This window comes from Hypanus sabinus, chromosome 4 (assembly GCF_030144855.1).
Source record: "Hypanus sabinus isolate sHypSab1 chromosome 4, sHypSab1.hap1, whole genome shotgun sequence".
Classification (NCBI taxonomy): Eukaryota; Metazoa; Chordata; class Chondrichthyes; order Myliobatiformes; family Dasyatidae; genus Hypanus; species Hypanus sabinus.
The window spans coordinates 63,385,058-63,407,968 of record NC_082709.1 but is presented as its reverse complement, the minus strand read 5'-3'; the positions used below and the strand labels follow the sequence as shown (position 1 = coordinate 63,407,968).

The window sequence follows — 22,911 nt, the reverse complement described above, 5'->3', positions numbered from 1 at the left end:
ATAATATAAATTTAATTTGAACTGTGATGGCTCCTGCTGTAGATGTTTCTAATCGTACAGGAAGGCAGGGATGATTGCCACCATGAGCTTGGTGCTGGCTTTGAACTCCTGATCTACTTTTATTCAAATAAAGAAAGGTTGTACTGGCAAAATGGAGACAGTGGTGAATTTCAGCATCAACCTTTATCTTCGGTGGGAGGTGGTTCCCAAAGTGTGGAGGGTTTTTATTCCTTGGGGGTGGGAGGAGGGGTGTGTTTTGATTGATAGGGATGGGTTAGGGAATGATTTTCTTCTTAGGAATGCTTAGTGCTAGCTAGTCCAATGCTCTCAAAAGCTTCACTGAATGAGTTAACAAACACTTGGTGCAGAGTCTGGAGATGTGTACAAACATGTTATCTGCAAAATACTGTTCAGTGACTGAAGTCACAATGACCTTGGCAGGTTAACTGACCTCAGTAAATTGCCTCCAAGTGGCAAACCATATTTGGAGCAGTTGGGTGGTTTCCAAGAAAGAAGATGGATAAGAAATAGAAAGAAGTGGGGGAATGGGATTTATGGATTGTGCTCTAAGAGCCTCCTATATTGCAGGGTACCATCAGTCTAGAGTGGAGGTAAAGGTATCGTAATCTTCATGTAAATTATTTCCACTCCAGGACCATCTTGGAGGTGTGGCACAATACCGGAAGGAGAGTTGTAGCAATGTTATAACTTTGCTTAACCCTTGTTTAACCTATTCTATACTGGGTTTGGATGTGTGATAGATTTGATGTTTTGAATTACAATAATCATGTCATTCATTAGTACGTGTGGAACAGAAGCACATTTTTCAGGTTATCCAAAGTTGAGGACTCTTCAAGATCTCCCCCAGCATTAAAGGTTTCAGTAGTTTCAAAAGAGGCTGTGGACAGTGATTGATGCTACTCCCTGAAAGTTTTCTTGGAGCTGTCACGTTAACAATAATCATGTCCTCTGTACTAGACAAGGATGAAACCAGCATTATGAGCAGCTCTTTGGTCACTGTGAAGTGGTTGAGAAAGACTTTGCCAAGACATTCTCTGTGGCAGACAGCAAGGGATATCCTTTTACAGGAGAAATTCTGCAGATACTGGAAATCAAAACAATATACAGAAAATGCCAGAAGAACTCAGTAAGCCAGGCAGCATCTATGAAAGAGAGTAAATGGTTGATATTTCAGGGCTGAGACCCTTCATCAGGACTATCCCTTTGCCTGCGATCAAATGTCTCTTTTCTTTAAAGTGCTCACAGTTCAGAACACCTGCACCAAACTCTCTTCTTCTACTAAAATGAGGGATATGAGGCTTAAAATCATGCCAGAACTCATGCCAAATTTTAGAGACGGAACATGGATTCCACATGCTCCTCAAACTTTGCTGTTTTTCAGATACTGCACTGCCTTTTCAGCCTTGTCAGTCTGGGGTGCAGAAGGTCTGGAACCAGGTAGTGTGTGGCAGAATATCATCTACCATACACGTCAAAGAGGGACCTTTGGTTGAGGCAATCTTCCAGACGCTGCTGTCCTTTGGTGCTCAAAATGTTCCCCTTTATTCTTGGTTCTCATCAGGGAAGACTCTTGGGTGTTTAGACTATATATAGTCGTGGCAACTCTAAAAACGGTCATATTTATCAGCTAATTGTTGGATCTCGTGCACTTCGCACTTACCATTTGTTGTTCAGGTCACAAGTTATTGTGTTCAGGTGCCTATAGATTTGAAGTGCAAAAGACTTTTAGCCAAAAAAATTAGATCCTGGATTTCCAAGACATTTTTATCAAACTAGTCCTAGCATTTTATTATGCCAATATGTCTTTACAAGTGCTATTATAGCATTCTTAACTGCAGACTGAAAATATAGAAGCAGCAATAAGCTATTGAACCACTTGCACTTTCTCTGCCATTCAGATGGTAGTTGATCCTTTCCCCCAACATCACTTTCTTCTGCTAATCCCATATTCCTCAGTCCTTTTACTTCAATATTCCAGCATCCTCTGGACTTTAGTGGAGATTTTCTGGTGTACTGGACATCAATGTTATTAGTACTCCCAGCACACATTTAGTTTAATGCTTTGAAAAGTATTACACAGTGGTATAATAAATTGTCCAGTGAATCAGGTAGGTTTAAAGGAAATGTGGGGAAAGGGGTACTGGTGATTTAAAAGGAGTGTGGGAAACAGAGCCTCTAGCAGTTTAAAGGGTATGGGGTATCAGAACCAAGTGAGCCAGCTGCCTAACAATTGTGGTTTCCCCAAAATCAAATGGCAGATTACCAGGGTATTCCTCCCTCCATTGTCCTCGGGTAAAGAAAGGCTTTCTCACCTCAACCCGAAACAACCAACTTCTTTTTATGCTGACACAATTACTCCTGGTTCTTTAAATCCAGTTTATCTTCCCTTATCCACCTTATGAAGCCCCATCATAACTATGTTGCAATGAAATTCTTCTTGAAAGTACAGCATACATCTCTAGTCTGCATAAGCCACAAATCAATCCGCTGAACCTTTATTGGCCTCAATCATAGTCATTGAATTAAACAGCATGGAAATAGGCCCTTCAGCCTCGAGTCTGCATTGACTTATGCTCATCCCTGTCAAGTGCATCCTCTGTAGAGGGAGATCCAAGAACATCCTGTGGTTATTCTCTGCCAGCTCCATCACAACAGCACCAGGATATACAAACATTTAGTAGAGGTGGGACGCACAATTTTCCAGTTTTCAGCACGTGATGCAATTTTATTTGGCATTGTCATCTGCCCACTAGAGGGAGTTGATAACAATAGAATATAATGCCTTTTAAAGGAACCTCTCCCATCAGTGATGACTGCATTGGGGCAGACCAGAAACTGTGGGTACTCTGCAGCTCTGCTCTAGAACAAAGGACTTCATCTGTCAAACCAGCATCTTTCCATGCCATGGAGTCCTACAGAATGTCTGCTGAGCCTGGCCCAACTCGGCTCTTTGCCATAGTGCATTGTAGTGTCACTACTCTAACTCTCTGACCATGGTTGATTTCTAGTTCATTTGTTCTTCCATTCCAGCATGGAGTGCTCATTCGACATTATGCCTCTGATCACTGAGTTTCATTTCCTAATGCTTGCCATTTCTCTTCCCACACTCGAACACCTTTTAGCTGTGCCCTCACCTCGCTAACCTCTCCTTTTCTGCACTTGATGGGCAATTATTATCCAACACAAGACAAGCACTGAGGCCCATTTCTGTCTCCAAGGTCTGGTATTGCAATGCTGTTGGGGAGGAGAACTGGGTTCCTCACTGCGAGGAGTCATGGCATTGTTTAACAGATCCCTGCACCTACGCCCACTTACCTTAGCTAAAATAAGTAGGGGAGAGAGCTGGCAAAAGTGAGGAAAAAGAAAATTGACAAGAGAGGTGTCAACTAGTAAAAGCTTGATTAACAGAGGAAATCAAGGAAGAAATAAATGAAAGAATTTGGATAGACTTCATTATTTAAATTACAACTTTGAATGCATAGCTACTGTTGGAATATAGAGAACGTGACACAAATTTATAGGCAGTAGTATCCAATATAATTGTAAGCACTAATGGAATACCAGTGAAGAACGTACAAGTTTCCATCAGCATCCCATTTCATTCTCCTCTGACATTTACACACCCCAACCTGCTCAAGTGCTATTGCAGCCAGCCACTACAATCAGGCACTCAGGTCATATTTAGACCATTATTCAAGCAATGTGGTTTCATTGATGCTCCGTGTTAAATTAGATCACATTATTGTCACACCTGTCAAACACAGATCAGAATATAGGGACTCCCTGGGTTACAAATGACCTGACTTACAGAAACACACACACACACACACACACACACACACACACACACACACACACAAATATTGGAAGACTGAATTTCTCCAGCATTTTATGTACATTGCTCAAGATTTCTAGAATCTGCAAAATCTCCTGTGTTTATCACTTACAGAAATACAACTTATGGATATTTTCTCAAACAATTTTAGAACATTTTTCAATATATTAACAATAATTACAAACTATTTTGTGGTATCTACTAATAGCTGGATATAGTATATATACTACCAGTTCAATTATGAGAAATGTTAGGGCAATTATTTAATGAGATGAAAGAATTATAGCAAGTGTTCGCTGAGCAAAATGATATCGGTTACTATAGAAAATAGATGTTTCTGACTTGTAGCAAAATCGGCTTACAGACAGTTTTCAGGAACTGAATCCTTAAATAACCTGGGGACTTGGGGACTGCATATACATAGAAATGCACTCCAGCCCAAGGCTCCATTCCTTAAAAAGCAATCAGAGGCATCTTGAAGAATTTGGCCCTGAAGTCAGTACCACGCAATGCAAGAACAGTGATCCTCTATGGAGTAGGAGTCTTCAGGTTTATGAAGTTTTATCTGTTCAAAAAGTTGCATGCATTAAAATAATTCTCATTTTCTAAACATCCTTTGAGCAATTAGATTTTAATTTCAAAAATATCAGATGTGAAGGAAGTCCATAAGGCAAAGGAGCAGAATTCAGCCATGCGACTCACCAGGTTTGCTCTGCCATTCCATCATGGCTGATTTATTATCCCTTTCAGCCCCACTCTCCTGCCTTCTCTCCGTAACCTTTGATGTTCTTATTAATGAAGAACCCATCAACCTTTTCTTTAAATATACCTAATGACTTGGCCTCCACATCCAAGGAATGACTGACTGAAAGGCAGTCAAGCATTATCCATTGTGGTATGAGTCTGTTTGTTTCCTAATTGGAGTGGAAAGACTGCTAGGAAAATGGATGTTTTGAGTGATATTGGGGTGGAGTAGCTAAAGGGAGGATGTCATGTCAGGATTTCCCAGAACTACATCCACTATACCACTTCCAGCTGTGTCTTTGAAACAAACCAAGATTTACATTGATGACAAGACATCTAAGGTCCAAATGGGACATCTAATAATCATTGGAATTTCAGTCCTCTCTTGCCCATGAGACAGGAGGTTATAAGCTGAAGGCCCACTCTCAAAATCTATGCACAAAATTTGGAGTGGGGGGGGGAACAGGGGGTGCACTCATATAAAACCCAAGAGCAAGCCTTAATCTAACATAATGTCTTAAAATTTCAATAAAATCACTTAAATCTTCTATATTCTAAGGAAAAAAAAATCTTAATTTTTGTGCATTATTCACTGGAACCCAAAAGTTATTAATAGACAGGTACTCTCATCAACAAAATGTGATCTTACAACATCATAAAGTTTCAACTGTATTTACCAGCACATTTTTTTGCATCTTTTGGCCAGCCTTGCCATCGCACTTGAAGGTCAAACAGATAATAAACCAACTGAAAATATAATTACAGGAGCAGACAGTATCCTCAATCTTAAAACTTGCGATGTGGAATGACAATTTCAAAGTCTCAACATCCATATCTGGGAAGAAGTTTACCTGGCTATCTCAGAGGTGCTAATTGTGACCACCTTCAAGAAAGAAGACTTCCAACTATGAGACCTACTGCTATCTACCACAGGGAAAGTCATTGCTGGGTTCTTCAAAGCCACCTCCTCCCAGTGACTGACAATCAAGAGTGTGGATTCCATCCATTTAAGGTCACAATGAAAATGATCTCCATCACGTACCAAGGCCAAGAAAAATTCCATCTGCAACAGCAACCACTATAAATGGCTTTTATTGGCCTCATTAAAGCATCCACAGAAATTCAATTCCCTTACAGTTGCTTCACAATGAATGCAATACATTATCCTAACTCACCTACCTACAAGAGATCTGATCTCTGTGAGTGCTGGTGTCAAATGATGCTATGTTATCGCACAGATGCTTTTCTCAATTTTCTTTTGCCTGAATACAAGACTTTCAGTCATAGGAGCAGAATTACACCACCTGGCCCATATTGCACATCACCCCCAACTAATCACACCACTAAATAACTTGAATAATAGACAATGCAGGAAGCCACAGGTCTGCCAATAACTTTCAGTCAGGCAGCAGTAAAAGCAGTATTGATGCAAGCCTGAAAATAATTATATAGTTGAGTGGTTAAAACGGTGGCAGATGGATTTCATTCTGGGTCCAATCAAAGCTGTATTTGTTGATCCTGTACATCTTCTTTATGACTGCAAGTCATTGCTGGATACTAAGAACATCAAGAGCAACAGGATTATCCCATCAGTTGGTTGCCTGATAGTGATGGAGCTGGATTTATTGTATTCCATTGTCGTGTTGTCGCCTGGGCTTGTTGCATACTGATGTGGCGAGGTGGTGTGTGGTGATTGTCTTGGAGGTTTTTAATGTGATCGCAAAACCCTATTGTCAAGTCAAGTCAAGTCAACTTTTATTGTAATTTCGACCATAACTGCTGGTACAGTGCATAGTAAAAATGAGACGTTTTTCAGGACCATGGTTTACATAACACAGTACAAAAACTAGACTGAACTACGTAATAAAAAAAACACAGAGAAAGCTATACTAGACTACAGACCTACACTGGACTGCATAAAGTGCACAAAAACAGTACCAGCATTACAATAAATAATAAACAAGACAGTAGGGCAAGGCTTCGGATATTGAGGAGTCTGATAGCTTGGGGGAAGAAACTGTTACATAGTCTGGTCGTGAGAGCCCGAATGCTTCGGAGCCTTTTCCCAGACAGCAGGAGGGAGAAGAGATTGTATGACGGGTGCATGGGGTCCTTCATAATGCTATTTCCTTTGCGGATGCAGCGTGTAGTGTAAATGTCCGTGATGGCGGGAAGAGAGACCCCGATGATCTTCTCAGCTGACCTCACTATTCGCTGCAGGGTCTTGCGATCTGAGATGGTACAATTTCTGAACCAGGCAGTGATGCAGTTGCTCAGGACACTCTCAATACAACCCCTGTAGAATGTGATGAGGATGTGGGGTGGGAGGTGGACTTTCCTCAGCCTTCGTGAAAAGCAGAGATGCTGATGGGCTTTCTTTGCTATGGAGCTGGTGTTGAGGGACCAGGTGAGATTCTCCATCAGGATATTAGTAACATAGAATTCTGCAAGTCCATCCGGTTCACTGACGGTGAACCAGTGGTGGGGGAGCTGTGTTGCCTTGGTTCTCGCAAGGCCGCCTCTGTTCGTTCAGTGCTGCCCTCCAGTGTTTTCTCAGTGGAAAAACAAGCTAGACCAGGACAACATACTAACAATCTACAGTAATGCCAATCAGGGACTTGGGCTACATTATTATTAATTTCTTTGTGACTGCATGCTTTCTGAAATTGTAACCATATGCACTATTGTGTGATGTGAAGTGGTATGCTGATGGTAATATGTTTTGCACCTTGGCCCTGGAGGAATGCTGTTTCATTTGGCTAAGTTCATGTATGGTTGAATGATAATTACACTTGAACTTCAAAGTTTGAGATCATCCACTTTCAGCAAAAAAAGTAAACTACTTCCAAATGGTGAAAAGTCATAAATAATGAGTTTCAAAGGGACTTAAGCAAAGACATTTGGAAATATGGGGTGGAATTGTTTGTACAAGTCATTAAGATCTCATGAAAAGGCTCACAAAAAATGAACATTTATTAATGTTGTACTGACCTTTATAATAAAAGGACTAGAATACAAGGTGGTAGAAGTTGTGCTACAGTTGTCTCTGAACTTTGCAAGAGGTTGTAAGGGAGTAAACACACCTTGTGTTTTGTGGTGTCCCAGTTGTGAACCAGTCGAGCAGGGATCAGAAACAGATCATCCACGTGACAAGCTTGGCAATAGTACCACCCACTGTAGGTACACACCTTGGCAATCCCATAGGTCAAACCCACTGGTCTCTGACACCCTATTAAAAAAAACAGAAGTTTTGGATAAAAAGTGAAAATGTTGCAAATACACAATAGATCATGCAGGATCTGCAGAGACAGGGAAAATTAAAATTAGCATTTATAGTAGATGACTTTCCATTCTTGGAATCATAAATGATAACAAAATGGAAATGCCTGCAGGTACAATGTAAAATCCTACACAACATCAAAAAGATCAGAGTTAATATCAGGGTGAACTCTTTTAAAAATCTTTGAACTAATGCCTTGGGATTTTTCAATCTACCCACAGGACTTAACAACTTATTCCAAGTACTCTGTCTCTGACAAAGCAGCACTGGGACATTAGCAGGAGTTAGTCCAGCAGTCTTCAGATTTTTCAGCAATAGGACCATCCACTGATCACATCAAGTTATATATGTCTAACTTATGGACACCGACACATTATTATTAAATTCAAAAATTCAAAGTATGTACATATGTTTGTTCCTAGGAATGGCAGCACTAGTTTCCTCCCTCTTCACTTTTAGTCATTGATCTTTATCAGTTTTGTGCTTTTGATGCCATTCACAGTGATAGTGTGGAGGTATGATTATCATAGACTGATAGCTGTGACTTTTCTCTCTTATGGATATCTGTAAAAACGGATTCCGTTCACTGCCTAAGAACAGCCTTTAAATCATAAACACCAAGGTAGCTAACTACTAAGAATTGAAAAATTGAACTGTGGATTCCAACTTCGGTGAAAATTTAAAGGATTTACCCTGGCTCAAAGAAGGCGGCAGGGGGTACCCCAACAGCAGGACTAGGTGTACCTACAACGTGATGCCATACGCACTGCAGATGAAGCTAATAGGTGACATAAACAACAGATAAGATCAAAGTTCTACAGTCCAACCACATCTTGTCATGAATGGTGATTGTCAATCATTAATAGCCAATGCAAGAAGACTTCAAGAACATCCCCAGTCTGGTGAAGCAATTAAAGACAAGCTTCATTTGTTACATGTACATCGAAACACACAATGAAATGTGTCACTTGCTCTGGAGATGTGCTGGAGACAGCCGGCAAGTGTTACCATACATCTGGCATCAACACAGCATATCCACAATATACTAACCCCAATTCATACACCTTTTGGAATGTGGGAAGAAACTGGGGCACCCAGAGGAAACCTATACAGTCACAGTAAGAATTTACAAACAGCGGGAGGAATTGAACCCTGATCATACAGCCAGTGCTGAAAAGGGTTACACTAACTGCTGTGCTATAGTGATGTCAGGCAATTGCTATTACGTTCAACCAGATATGCTGAACAGATAATCCATCTTGGCTTCCTTCACCCCCTGACCTCTACCAGCTACTCCAAAGATCTCTACCAACAAAAAAGACAAATTTGGTCATCCAATTCACTCCATTTGAAAGCAATATATCTTAAAGATCAATGGATACAATGAAGGCTACAAGCTGGACAAGATCCAAGCTGCAGAACCACCTCCAGCCAAGCTGTTCCAGTACGTTTACACCAATTGCATCTATCCAAATGTAAATCTGCAAGGTACATCTTGAAAAGCAAAACAAATTCATTTCTGACTTAGGAGCTTTTTTTTTATTAATCACCAGAAATGTAATGGAAAGTGGCATAGACAATGCCATCAATTATCATTTACACCAGGGATTCCCAACCTGGGGTCCACAGACTCTTCAGTTAATGGTAGGGGTCCATGTCATAAAAAAGATTGGGAACCCCTGACTTACACAAAAACCTGGTTCTCTAATGTTCATCTGCTGCTTCATAAGGTGCATTCAGCTCCAGGCTTCATCCCAGCCTTGAGCCCACCATAGTCCAGGCAGCTGATTCCAGAACGAGGGAGTCTTTGATGGCAAGGCAGCATCTAACCAAATGCGACATTAAGGAGCCGAAACAAAACTGAAATTAATGAACCTCCAAGAGAATATACCACTGTACTAGTTACAAGCTGCTGATTACTTGCTAACTTAGTGACTTCTGCTAGAACCAGTAGATGGAAAAAAAATTGGAACTGAGTTACAACACATTCCAAAGCATGAATCTTAACATTAATACAAGGGAGAGCAACAACTGATTTGATGATACATCAAAGTATGTATATGTCACTATACACAACATTGAGATTCATTTTCTTGCAGGCATTTACAGGAAAATAAACAACAAAGAATCTATGAATATAATAAAAGATTCTTACAAACAACCAATGTGCAAAAGACAAATCATGCAAATAATAACAAAAGTATATAATAATATTGAGTTGTAGAGTCCATGAAAGTGAATCCATAGGTTGTGGAGTTTGTTCAGTGTTGAGGTGAGTGAAGTTATCCATGCTGGTTCAGGCTCCTGATGGTTGCAAGGTTTCTGAACCCAAGGCTCCTGTACCTTCCTGTCTTATGGTTGTTTTGAATTTAAACCTCAAGCTTGTCATTACGGACTTCGGGGGAAGCAATGAAGAACACTGAGGAAACACCATGAGAAGCAAACATACTGGAAGAAATACTCAAGTCCCTGTCACGTTCTTCATTCAGGCTGAAACAAGACTCCAGCCCTTTCCCCTTCTCCACCAGTTTCAGCCCACATCACAGTGTTTAGGCTGGTACAACACACCTGGATGGAATAACTGAACAATGTGTGCACAGCATCATCAGCTAGTGTCGTAAGGGATGACTGACTGTCCAAAAACAAACCCACCCCCAACATAGCTTTTACCACTGCAAACAAAACAAGCAAGGTAAAAATATATCACAGCAACTGCACAATAAGGGAGAGATAAAACAAAGCCTCTATAAATAAAGTGGCAAGTTGGTTACAAAGCACAACTGAAAATAAATGGTAGCACTATGGTTTAACTCTTTCTATCAGTGGTAGGGCAGAAAATGTCAGGTTCAAGGCCAGATCAGCACAATGCACAGCTGTTAAAACAAATCGTGTTAATGCACAATGGCCTCAGACCCCACCTAGTTTTATCCTTTAGTCTGATAATAGCAAAAACAAAATATACAGCCCCACCTCAGATATTCTGTCATTATTCAGGGGCCTGCAGCTGTTACTTGGATGAGGACAGGGCTGTGCTGAAATGTGCTCACCTCAAATAATGGAATGGCCTAACAAACATCAGTCATGAGCAATGTTAACGTGGATTAGAAAAGGCAATGAGGTATGGAGTCAGGGAAAGGTGTTGCTAAGTTAATTCATAGAGCATTAGTCTGGAATGAAGTGCCAGGGCACACATTCATGCATGAAATTTCCATACAAATAATTTCCTTTGCTGTAAATTAGTAAGGTGTTGTTCTCATGGTATAATTTAGGAGGGGCATATTTCAGATATTTATACAACCATTTACCCCCCCCCCCCACCCCCCGGTGATTTGCTACAGCTTTATGAAACAGCCATTCAGTTGTTCACTTCCTTACTTGGACTCCATAATCCTGCACACCATTTCTTTTTGAAAGGAAATTAAATTCGTACTAAAACTCCCTTCTTCAGTCACAGCACTAAATATGAGAATTGAAACTTCATGCTACAACTGTACAATGCACTTTTAAGACCAAATCTGGAGTACTGTGTGCAGTTCTGGTCGGGTAGCTATAGGAAGGATGTCATTTGCTGGAAAGGGTACAGGAAAAAAATTCACAAGAATGGTAACAGAATTGGTGGCCTTGAGTTATAAGTATAGATTGAATAGGCTGGTGTTCTGCTACACCCCCCCAAAAAGATAATAGAACCTGATGAGTAACCTGAAAGAGGCTAATAAAATAATGAGGACTATAGATATGGTGGGTGGTCACAGTTTTTTTCCGGGGAGTCTAAAACCTGAGGGCATAGATTTAAGGTGAAACAACACACAGAACATGAATGAACTGCAGAGTCCCCGAAGTGAGTCCGCAGACACGGAGCCAGTTCGGCGCTGAGGTGAGTGAAGCTGGTCAAAGAGCATAGTGCCTGAAAGCCACAGCCATGGAGCCAGTTCAGTGCCGAGGCGAGTGCTGATGGTTGCAGGCCAGGATGGACACAATGGGCTGAAAAGTCTGCTTCATGCTGTATAACTTTATGATATACGACTAAATTTTCTTCTACCACCACTTCAGGCAGCGTATTTCTGATCATAACTCTGTTAGTTCCTACTCATTGCTTTGCCAATTTAAATCTACATATTCTGGAGTGTGCTGGATTAGAAGCACTGGACTGTCACTCTCAGTTGAGCATTCAGAATGATCATCACCGCCAGATGAATGGAGCTGCCATCTTCAAGACAAATTGTTGAATGCATTTAACCTACTAGTAGGCATACAAAACCCCACATCAGTATTTTGGGGGTTAAAGAAGCAAGGGCAGTTTAACCTGCTGTGTTGACCAATCAAGTAAGCTGCCCCATCAGCAACCACAATACCACAATTCAAATCTCTTGAAGCCACAATGTAAAGATTTGCCTCTTTCCCTTCATCAGTGTGAATAATTTTCATGCAAGTCTGAACTAAAATTTCTTAATTTCATGAATTGCCCCTTAATGTTCAGTGTAATAACAACAAGAAGAGAGACACTGGCATCAGGAGACAAAGGTTTGTCTCAATTTGACTTTAATCCCTTGAATAAAAATAACATCTTTTAGGTTTCATGACAAAAGCCCAGAAAGCACACAAAGTCAAGGAACCTGCCTATGATCAATAAGAGAATTTAATCACAATATATCATGGAGTGAGCACATTCAAGGTAAATTGCCTCTGGAGTCAACACCTCCTTTTTAACTGCTGCCAGATAGCGAAATGGGGTGGGGGGGAACAAGATCACTGAGAAGTTGCAGATATTTCTAACAATTTAATGTTATTGAGTATTATTTCACTATTATCAAGATGTAATGCTTTTACATTTGTTTAATAGTTCAAATTATTAAGTCACTGAGAACAGTGAATAGTGTTACGGATGGATTGTAATATGCCATTGCTGAAGTAACCCTGGAATTCATGAGCTGGAATTTGTTTATGATTATTTTGGCTCTCAATCTATCAGATCACAACATAGTGCATGACTGGGCAGCAGCCAATTCCTGGATGTATGCTCAGCAGATATTCTGAAGTGACAGTCCTTTGGCTGGGTAGGAAAGGACTGCCCCGCAATGTCTCAGGAATCCACAGGTCACCCCTTCAATGTTCGGGAATTTTGAGATTGCTCGTCTTCAACTAAAACAGATGTTGTAGGACTTCTTTTGATAAACGTGGAGCTCCACTTATTTCATCTCAAGTGATCGAGGAGGCACATGCGCTGGTTTTCAGCAATGTCTGTTCTATTCAGCATTCTACGCCATGCATCACGGTGCTTGAATAGCAGGACTAAGTTTTTTTTTCCACTACCACCATGTCTGAATTGCATTATACAACTACTTATTTACATAGATGTTAGAAAGAGGGGAAAAAAAACACCACAAAGGAAGTCGTTCCTTTGATGTTACATTCTAAAGCAACGCACGATGAGAAATGTATTCACTCTTCGGTACTAATTAGTCCCGTTTGTTACATGAATGGAAAGTCTCAGTACCTCACCAACAGGAAGACAGTCTACCTACAGTGAAGAGGCTGGAGAGTGTGCACTCCCTGTCCAGACCATACAGCCCTTTGTAATATTTCCCAGGGTCAGGGTTCGATTAGCGTTAAAGAATAGAACATTGAATCAGACTAAAAAATAAGGGAATAGAAGGGGGTAGTGGGGGTAGAGAGAAGAAATTGGGACAAAGCTTTGTTCACTGAAAGCTTCATTTAACAACACTGGCTTCAAACAGAACATTTTTAACCTTGAATCCTTCACAGTGACATCATTGGAAGGGAGAGATGGCTTCTCTCGTCCCTAAATTTACAGCATTTCTCAATGCTCTCTCAAAATACTGCTGAGCACCAATCCAAATTCACAAAACATACAAAATGATTTAAGTTGAGAATAGAATCAATTACAGCATGCTGCGTAAAAAGATATTTAGAAAAAAGGGCACTAAAATTTTCTAAGTACAACATTTTGAAATTTTGAATATCGAGTCCTTAAAAATGTAAAGGGCTCAACTCATCTCCCAAAGACCAAACACCTCAATGGTCCACCAAAAATCTTGCTGACCTACAGAACAGATGGTGGGTGGAAGCAGTATTCAGCAACAAAGTAACTATTTAGATATGTATGTGATTCTTCAAAACAGTCATGACCATCTATGTTCAAAACACACAAGCTGTCAGCCTAGAAAGGAAAAGCAAAGAGCCGGTCAGCACCCTCTAGCAAAAACACTTAAAACACCTCAATAGAAACTGTCTGACATGGCTGTTCGTGACTGCTGCCATCTAAGTGCTACCCAGCTTGGCAAGAGCTTGAACTACTACATGAGAGCAGGAGATCAACAAGAACCTCGGAGCAGTCAAAATCCCTGGAAGTATTGAAACATGAGCCAGAGGTATCTGCCACAAACTAGTCACGTCCTCTTGACTTGGAGTTTGCTTGGAGATCCCAGAGCTACAGAAATGGGGCAGTTCTGAATGAGGCCATTGCAGAGGGGCCTAACACAAAAAATTGTCACAAAAAATGCCATCACATGAATCCAGTCAACTAACTCTCCCCAATGCCTGTAGAGCTCCCTCCCTGTCCAAAATGGTGATTCTCCATCCAATAAGTATTACAGATATGACTGTCAGCATGTGAGAAAATCCCAAATAAATGCAGATATCTGCAATGGTCTCAAAAGACCATTAACTCCATCAACTATTATGGAGCATCCATTTATTAATTGATAAAAAATTATTGTTTTTAATTTGTAACTCATGACCCTAGCCTACAAGTCCAGCACAGACCCAATCCTAATGCAGACTGGGGTCAAAAAGGCCACATCACCACATCAAATATTTCATTAACCTCTTTTGCTAAAACACTTCACCTCAGCTCCAACAAGTTCCCCCAATGGACTGCAGTTAATTTACTGGATGAACATTCAACTTCACCATTTTGGCAGAATGGTATGGTAACTCATAGGTTAGTGCAATTGCTTTACAGTGGCAGTGATCTCTGTTCAGGGTTTAAATCCCACCATTGCCTGTAAGGAGTTTCTATGTTCTCCCTGCGACTATGTGGGTTTTCTCTGAGATCTCTGGTTTCCTCCCAAAGACATAAGCTAGAGTAGGCATGCTATGATGGAATCGGAGGCATGGAGACACTTGTGGGCCACCCCCAGCATAATCCACAGATTATGTTGTCCATTGATGCAAAATGACACATTTCACTGTCTATTTTGATGTTTCTATGTAGTTGTGACAAATAAAGCTAATGCAGCACCATGTAAGAATTTCCTGTGTCCAGGACTGGAATTGGAACTGGAATATTATTTTCACATGTACCGAGGAACAGTGCAAAGTTTGATGTATGCTGTTCACACTGATCAAATCATTACACAGTGCATTAAGGCATGATGACACTTGTAAAATAACGGAATGTAGAAAAACAAGCACAACAGCTACAAAGAAAGTGCAGGCAGATACATAATCAGGTGCAAGATCATAACAAGGTAGCGTGCAAAGTCAAGTTAGCCTTTCCACTTATTACCTCCCAGCTTCTCACTTCCTCCTCCTTCGCCTATCTATCTGGCTTCATCCATCACCCTCCAGCTTGTACTTCCTTCCCCCCACTTCTTATTCTCACTTCATCTCCCTTCCTTCCCAGTCCTGATGAAGGGTCTCAGCCCAAAACCTCGACTGTTTATTCCTCTCTATAGTTACTACTTGACCTGCTGAGTTCCTCCAGCATTTTGTATGTGTTACTCTGGATTTCCAGCATCTACAGAAACTCTTATAATTAAGACAGAAGCTGTCTTTGAGCCTAGTGTACGTTCTTTCAGGCTTCAGCATCTTCTGCCCGATGGGAGAGGGGAGAAGAGGGGGTGGGTGGGATCTTTGATATGCTAGTTGCCTTTACTGAAGCAGTGGGAAGTATCGACAGAGTCCATGTGGCTGTGTTCAATGATGTGCTCAGCTGTGTCCAATATTCTCTGCAGTTTTTTACAGTCACAGGCAAAGCAGTTGCCTTACTAAGTTGTTTTGTATCTAGATGGGATAACCTTCTATGATGTGTCAATTAAAATTGGTAAAGATCTTTGGGGATATGCTAAGTTTCTTTAACCATGTGCACAGTATACACCTCATATTATTCAGAACAAACCCAGGGCACCCAAGTGTGAGAAGCAGCTAGAATCATTGCTGATCATACTGGCGGTAGGGGGTCTTTTTCAGTGCACTTTCCAGGAAGTAATTATCCTGCAAGTTAACCAGCTAGGTACAGAGAGGCTGGCAATGTATGAATTCTTCAAGAGGACAGTGCCATCCAACCAGTTTCCAGGACTGAGTTCTTCTCCTGGGGCTCAACTGTGCAAACTTGAAATTGTGACTGAGGTTATAGTGCAGCAATATCAGGCAATTCACAATACTTACTTAAATCATTGTGGTCCGTTTGGTTAACCCTGCTATAGGAAAGACTTTATTAAACTAGTAAATGCAGAAAAAAATATCAGAGTCTTTGTAAGAACTCAAGAAACTGAGTTATAGGAAGAAGTTGGACAGTTAAGACTTCTTTTCCTTGAAGCACAAGGAAACAACTGTTGAGCTTATGGAAGTGTACAAGCTCATACGAGGTAAAGATAGGGTGAGTCTTTTTCCCGGGTTGTTAAGTGGTTTATGGTGAAGGGAAAAGATTTAATAAGAACTTGAAAAGTAACTATTTGTGTTATTTTTACACACAGGATAGTGGGTATATGAAATGAGCTGCCAGAGAAATTGATTGAGGAAGGCACAATAACAATTTTTAAATGACAGATGGACCGGTAAATGCATAGGGAAAACTTAGAAGGTTATAGGCCAAACAAGACTACTTTAGATGGGAATATTAGTTGGCATGGATGAGTTGGTCTGAAGTGCCTTCTTCCATGTGGTATGAATCTAAGACTCTGTTAAATATTGTGGCAGACGATTAAACTGTGGTAGCCCAATGGTTGATCAGTTCCAGATTCACTCATAGAAGATGGAAAGGTGTAGTGGCCCTCATAGGCTTTGAATTTGAGCAGAAATCAATAATCTCTGAAGTGAAAAAGTTAGTGGAGTGGAGTTGGGGCAGGGACTGAGTGGGTGGTAAATGGATTAGAGTGAAAAATTAATGCAAACACTGCTTCAATTAATAATCAAAAAGGAAATCTCTGTAATAAGAATAAACACAAGATGAAGCTAGAACATGGACCTACACAAAAAAATAGTCAATTGATGAAGACAGACTTCATCAACTAAACGTGCTCACAACAATTGAGAGGCAACTGTTCTATTCAATAAAGCATTGGATGTCAAAAAAATTACTTCTTTTGGAAAGAAAATCTGAAACCAGTGGGCATTACTTTAAAATTAGAGATAGGCTTTAAAAGAATGAATGCAGTGCACATCTCCCAACCTATAGTGGAAATCTGAAACAATGCCACAGTTCTTTAAACTGCAAAACTGAAAATGCAGACATTTTGCCAGATAAAAACTGGTGCATAGATCAGTTATGATCTGATACAATGGGCAAACAGGGTTGAGGGGCTGAATGGTCTGTTCCTAGAAGTCATTCAAAACATTGATGCACAAGAAAATAATGCAATTCCCAGGAGCTTAACTAAACTAACCTGAATAATTCAACAACACACATTACCTAAAAGGTACCCCACAAATGATGTTGCTCGTGTCCCCTTACTCGTCCCCAAATTCTGACACGTCGATTCAACGACAGAGAGAAAAAGCAACAAGACATGCCAGCCCACATCCTGTCACCCTACACAACTAATGGTGTTTAAACGTCAATCAACTGGCTGATAGAGACAGGGCCCACACATCTTGCATTACAATTTAAATAGCTTTTACTAAGTAAATAACACAGGCCCTGAGGTGCCAATAGCTGGGATTAGTTTACTTAAAAAGCAGTTTTGCCATCCATTGGCTTGGATGGAACTTGCAGAATAAGACAGGGTTATTACTGTAGCTTTAATGGTCTTTCTGGCACTTTCTTTTAATTTCCGCACTGTCACTGCCACTTTCTGGCCTCAATTTGTCAAGCCAAACAATGCGGGATTTGTTTGGCCAGTAAGGTCTCAATTAGACATGGCTTTTGGTGTATTATTCGCCATTCATGCACGGTACAATGGGAGTAATTACAGGAATCTGTGCTGAGGGGCTAAGGAATTTAAAGTTTAAAAAAAACGTGTTTTTTTTTCTCTTCCCTCAGTCCCATACAACTTAACTGGCTGCCTCCTTGCTTAATCCATTGACAAAAGTGACAGGACTGCTCTTGTCAATTCAGAGAGGTCAGCTGATAAATGGATATGGGGCAAGGTGGTTGAATTCGAGCAACGACCCTGGGTCACCAGTTCTGCAATTACCTGCCTGAATCCTGACAGGTGTGTGAAAGTACGGAATGTGGCAGCAGTGTGAAAGGAAAGTCAAATGAAAGGAAAGAAAGGATCCAGTTTCAGGCCTGGCATGATCCTTCAGTTCTTTGGTGTGAAATATAATTGGTTGCACTAGAAAGTTATGGAGAAATTATAGTGCATAAAGGACACAATCCCACTTTTGCCACCGGTAAGCGATTTCTTTTCACCATTCCAATAGGCTGCTGTGCAGATTTTAAGTTAGTTTAATGCTGCAGGATGTCAGACGTACTGCTGGCTACCTATTTTCATGCTTCTTTCCGTTAGAAAACCATGGCCCAGTTTAATCAGCAAACCTCAGCCATGGCTCAGTGACAGCACAAAAGACCATAAGACATAGGGGAATTAGGCAACTTGGCTCACTGAGTCTGCTCGGCCATTCCATCATGGCTGATTTATTAACCCCCTCAACCCCATTCTGCCTTCTCCTTGTACCCTTTGACACCCTTACTTAACAAGAACCAATCAACTTTCACATTAAATATACCCAATGACTTGGCCATTACAGCCATCTGTGGCAATTAATTCCACAGATTCACCTGGCAAAAGAAATTCCTCATCTCTGTTCTAAAGTGGTATCCTTGTTTTCTAGCCCGAGATTCCCCTACTATCGGAAACATCCTCTCCACATCAACTCTGTCTAGGCCATTCAATATTTGATAGGTTTCCGCAAGATTCATCTACTTACCCCCACCCCCGTAATAATAGAATGCCATGGGTTCATGTCCCATTCTAAGGATCTGAACACAGGGCTGATATACAAAGATCAGGTTAGAAACAGTGCTAACTCCAACTTCAGAAAAAAACAATAAACCCTCACAGCTGGATACAACAGATTTTGTAGTACTATTCTGAAGGGCTAGGTACTTGCCCCAGATTTGCATCCAATGTGATGTTGATTTGTGCATTTTGGCTGGGTCATTTCCTGTGCTTGAAAAATTATCATGCTTCAGAAGTACTTTACTGGCTCCAAAAGTTTTTGGGATGCTGAGAAGACCTTTTTAAATGCTGCAAGGAAAGCAGGAAGCAATGAATAATGATGCCTGCTTCTTGTTTGGAAACAGTTTTAAAAATCTAAAGATATTCCACTTGATATCCTATAACTCAGAAATTCTGTTCAGTGTAATGAGGAAAGAGTTACTTGCAGGTACACTGAGGGCAGTCTCCCTCAGTAGGTTCTGTAGACCAAGTCCCCACTAGGTATCCTCCAAATGAATAAGAAAAAGATAGACAAACACATGTTGACATGATGGTCTCCACCTGAAACTTTGACCATCCCTTTCCTTCTATCAACCTATAGCAACTTATGTTATGCTCTGAACTTTTGCCAAAAGTCTGGATTAAGAATGCCACACTTCAGTTCACAGAAGTTATTTGCAAAGAAAAAGGGAGACTTTCCATCTGGACTAACTTTAACCTTAGTTCCAAAAGTAAAAAAAGACATTTAGCCTTTCTGGCACCATGCTCATGGTCACCATAAGTCCTAAGACTGTAAGACACAGGAGAAGAATTAGACCATTCGGCCCATTGAGTCTGCTCTGTCATTCAATCACGGCTGATTTATTTTTCCCTCTCAACCGCATTCTCCTGCCTACTCCCTGTAACCTTTGAAGCTCTTGCTAATCAGGAATCTATCACCTCCCTTTTAAATACATTCAATGACTTGCCCTCCACAGCTTTATGTGGCAATGAATTCCACACTCACCACCCTCTGGCTAAACAAATTTATCCTCATCTCTGTTTGAAAGGCATAGCTCTCTGATCCTAGCCACAAGTCAGTCAATTCTAGGTGCAGTATAAACACAAATGGAAGCTGTTTCATTACTACTTTAAAAAAATTATTCAATGAAGATGATGCTACTTTTTACTTCTTTAGAGTCTCTCAATATACAGTATGACTTGTTTTGATTCTAGCCTTATGAGGTACTGGTAAAGCCAATATGAAACCTACAGACAACTCCACAGGTTGGTTGTCTGTTAAACAGGAGAATGTAGATGCCAAGGTGCCAACCCAAATGTTCCTTTTCCATCTTGAATGGTCTTGGGCGGAGTTTGAAACAGAGTATCTCCTGTAAACAGGACTGTATCGTCAGTTCATTCCTGGCTTCCAGGAGTAAGCATTGTGAAGTGGCAGATGAGAATTTATTCATTATTAGATGACAGTGTATCCATTCTGCCTTGGGACTCAGCACCATGTCTGGGGTGGAACTAATTTGTGTGGAGGGACCAGATATACTGGGGCCAGCCAGACATGGAGAAATTAGCCTGGAAGGTGGCTCACCTACACTTCCCACCTCATGGTTTTTTCCCCCAGCTGATAGGCAGCCATTCTTACAATACCTGACGTTAAAGCTGCAGAGTTACCCTCCCTCCTGAAAAACCCTATTCAATATTCTCAGCATTGTGAAACCATTTCCACACCAAACCTAGAACTTCCAGTTCCTCCAGCAGATTAAGCTTCCTGTATATGTACTTGTTCTGATCAAGAGATGCACATACATTCAGCATGTCACTATTCATCAGACTTCTACCTCTTTCGAACTTATAATCTTTTAACATCTTTGGACTATTTTTACCGTGCCCATGGTCTGTTTTTTTTATCAAATTATGGTATTGTTTGCACTGTTGTAACTATGTGGTTTTGTGCAGGCTTTGTAGCTTTAGTTTTTGGTCTTGTTTTGTCTGGTGTATTTGGAGATCCTTTCTGGGGAACGCGCTAAGATGGTAGCGCGATGTTAATACGCAGCAGCCTCTTTGGACTCTGGATTGGGGATTGCCAAACGTTATGTGGATTTTCTGGTGTAGTCTATTTTGTCATGTGCTTTATTGATATCATTCTGGAGGAATGTTGTCTCATTTTTTAACTGCATTGCATTTGTGGTTTTTAAATGACAATAAACTGAATCTGAAATGTATTATTTTAATGTGTAGCATCTTAAAAATAAAAGTGAGTTAAAAACATGTTGATGTATTGATAGAACATCTGGAAAATTTGTTATTCTGTCACCTAAGTCCTCAACATACCAGATTAATTAGACCTTACCGCATCTACATTGGCAGAGGTCAGAACCAGCCCTCTTGCCCATTTCCCACTTAGCAGTTTTCCAGATAAAATAAGCAAAAGAAATTCTCACTTTCCTGGGAAATGATAATGTTTTAACCAGGATAAGCTCTTTTCAAGCTTTATTTACTGACAAAGGATATAAACATTCACCTGCACACCTGAAGCTCTGAGCTGTGAGCCCTTTCTCCACTGTTATCACCGTCAGAAGACTGAGAAAGCTGCTGGTCACAGAGTACCGTTTATTCCTGCACACCCGCACACCTTCAGAATTCGTCTCTTTTGGCCGCAGTTCCTTTGATGAGAAGTGGTCAGAGCAATTGGACAATAACGTGGAGTCAGTCACTGCCTTGATTGCCTCAGTCCACTCTTGAAGCTCCTGTTGTGTGTCTGCCATAAGAGTGAGCACTTCTTCTGGGAAAGCCAGCTTAAGGCGGGAAACGGAGCCTATCGTGACTTCTGGCTCAACACTAAGGCATTGATTAATCTTGTAAGACATCAAGGGCTCCTCAACTAGGTCACTGGATCGAAAACACTTTAGTTCGCTTTGGCTAAGGACAAAGGTGTAAGAGTTCCAGTGATCCTGAGAGATCAGCTTGTGAAGTAATCCGACCCGAATTATGCCGTCTGTGGGCAGGGGAAGGATTTTAGACTGAATTGATTCAACTTGGCAAGTTCCAGGACGCCAGCCAGGAAGTGGTGCCTCTCGGGTTCTATTTGGCAAACCCAAGATCTGTGGCTGGCGTAGGTCATGCGCTCGCTTCAGAAGGTTCTGCTTCCAGTCTTCAGCCTCCCAGCTAGAGCGTGCTTGCAACTGTAGCCATGCACTGTTGGAAAAAAGGATTTCTAGGACCCGATCACCTGAAATGGCTGATATGGTGATGCTTTCGCAGCAGCTCAGGTAGAACACACTGCAAAGATGGCAGTCATTCCCAGCCTCTGCACTGTACAAGCACAGCTCTTTTGGATAAAGCTCCACGTAGCACTGTTTCCAAGAGCCAGTCCGATCCTGTCTTGTCACCAGATATCCCTTCTTCAGGACTTCACGACTGGGTGGCTGAGGATCTGTGGCATTGAAAAACAGAAAAATTGGTGCTGAGCACATTCATGCCTGTAAGACCTCCAGAGTTACCCACTGCATGACTGAATTTCCCAAATTCTACTCTCTGTACTGGCTTCCTGTGCTGCTGCATTACCAATTTGCAATGTTCCATGGACTGCAACTTTCTACTCTACAATTTCATTCAGTGTGCAGACTTCGAAGATCTCTGTGCTTTTCCTTTGCTCCTGTGTAGTTCATCCAGTTTTCAACAATGGAATTAGTTCCAGTTCTCTTTCCATTTACAGCCTAGTCTATCACGGGAAAAGCCCTCCCTACCACTGAGCACATCTACAATGTGCGCTGCAACAAGAAAGCAGCATCCATCATCAAAGGCTTCCACCATCCAGGCCCTTGCTCTCTTCTCTTGCTGCCATCAGGAAGGAGGTACAGGAGCCTTTAGGTCCCATGCCCCCAAGTTTGGCAATAATTATCACTCTTGAACTA

The 22,911-nt window shown here is 41.1% G+C and overlaps 1 protein-coding gene across 24 annotated transcripts in view; it reads right to left on the bottom strand.

Annotated features, from left to right (window-relative positions):
* The window catches only part of plekhm3 (pleckstrin homology domain containing, family M, member 3), a 127,199-nt gene that overhangs the window by 60,619 nt on the left and 43,669 nt on the right, over nucleotides 1–22,911 (bottom strand). For all 24 annotated transcript variants that reach the window (XR_009511669.1, XR_009511668.1, XR_009511670.1 and 21 more), the window contains 2 exons: nucleotides 21,519–22,430; nucleotides 7,684–7,829 (listed from right to left, as the gene is read on the bottom strand). Coding sequence is in view for 21 of the 24 variants with exons in the window: in XM_059967307.1 (XP_059823290.1) it covers nucleotides 7,684–7,829; nucleotides 21,519–22,430 (1,058 nt within the window). In the remaining 3 variants the exon portion in view is untranslated. The remainder of the gene's footprint in view (nucleotides 1–7,683; nucleotides 7,830–21,518; nucleotides 22,431–22,911) is intronic.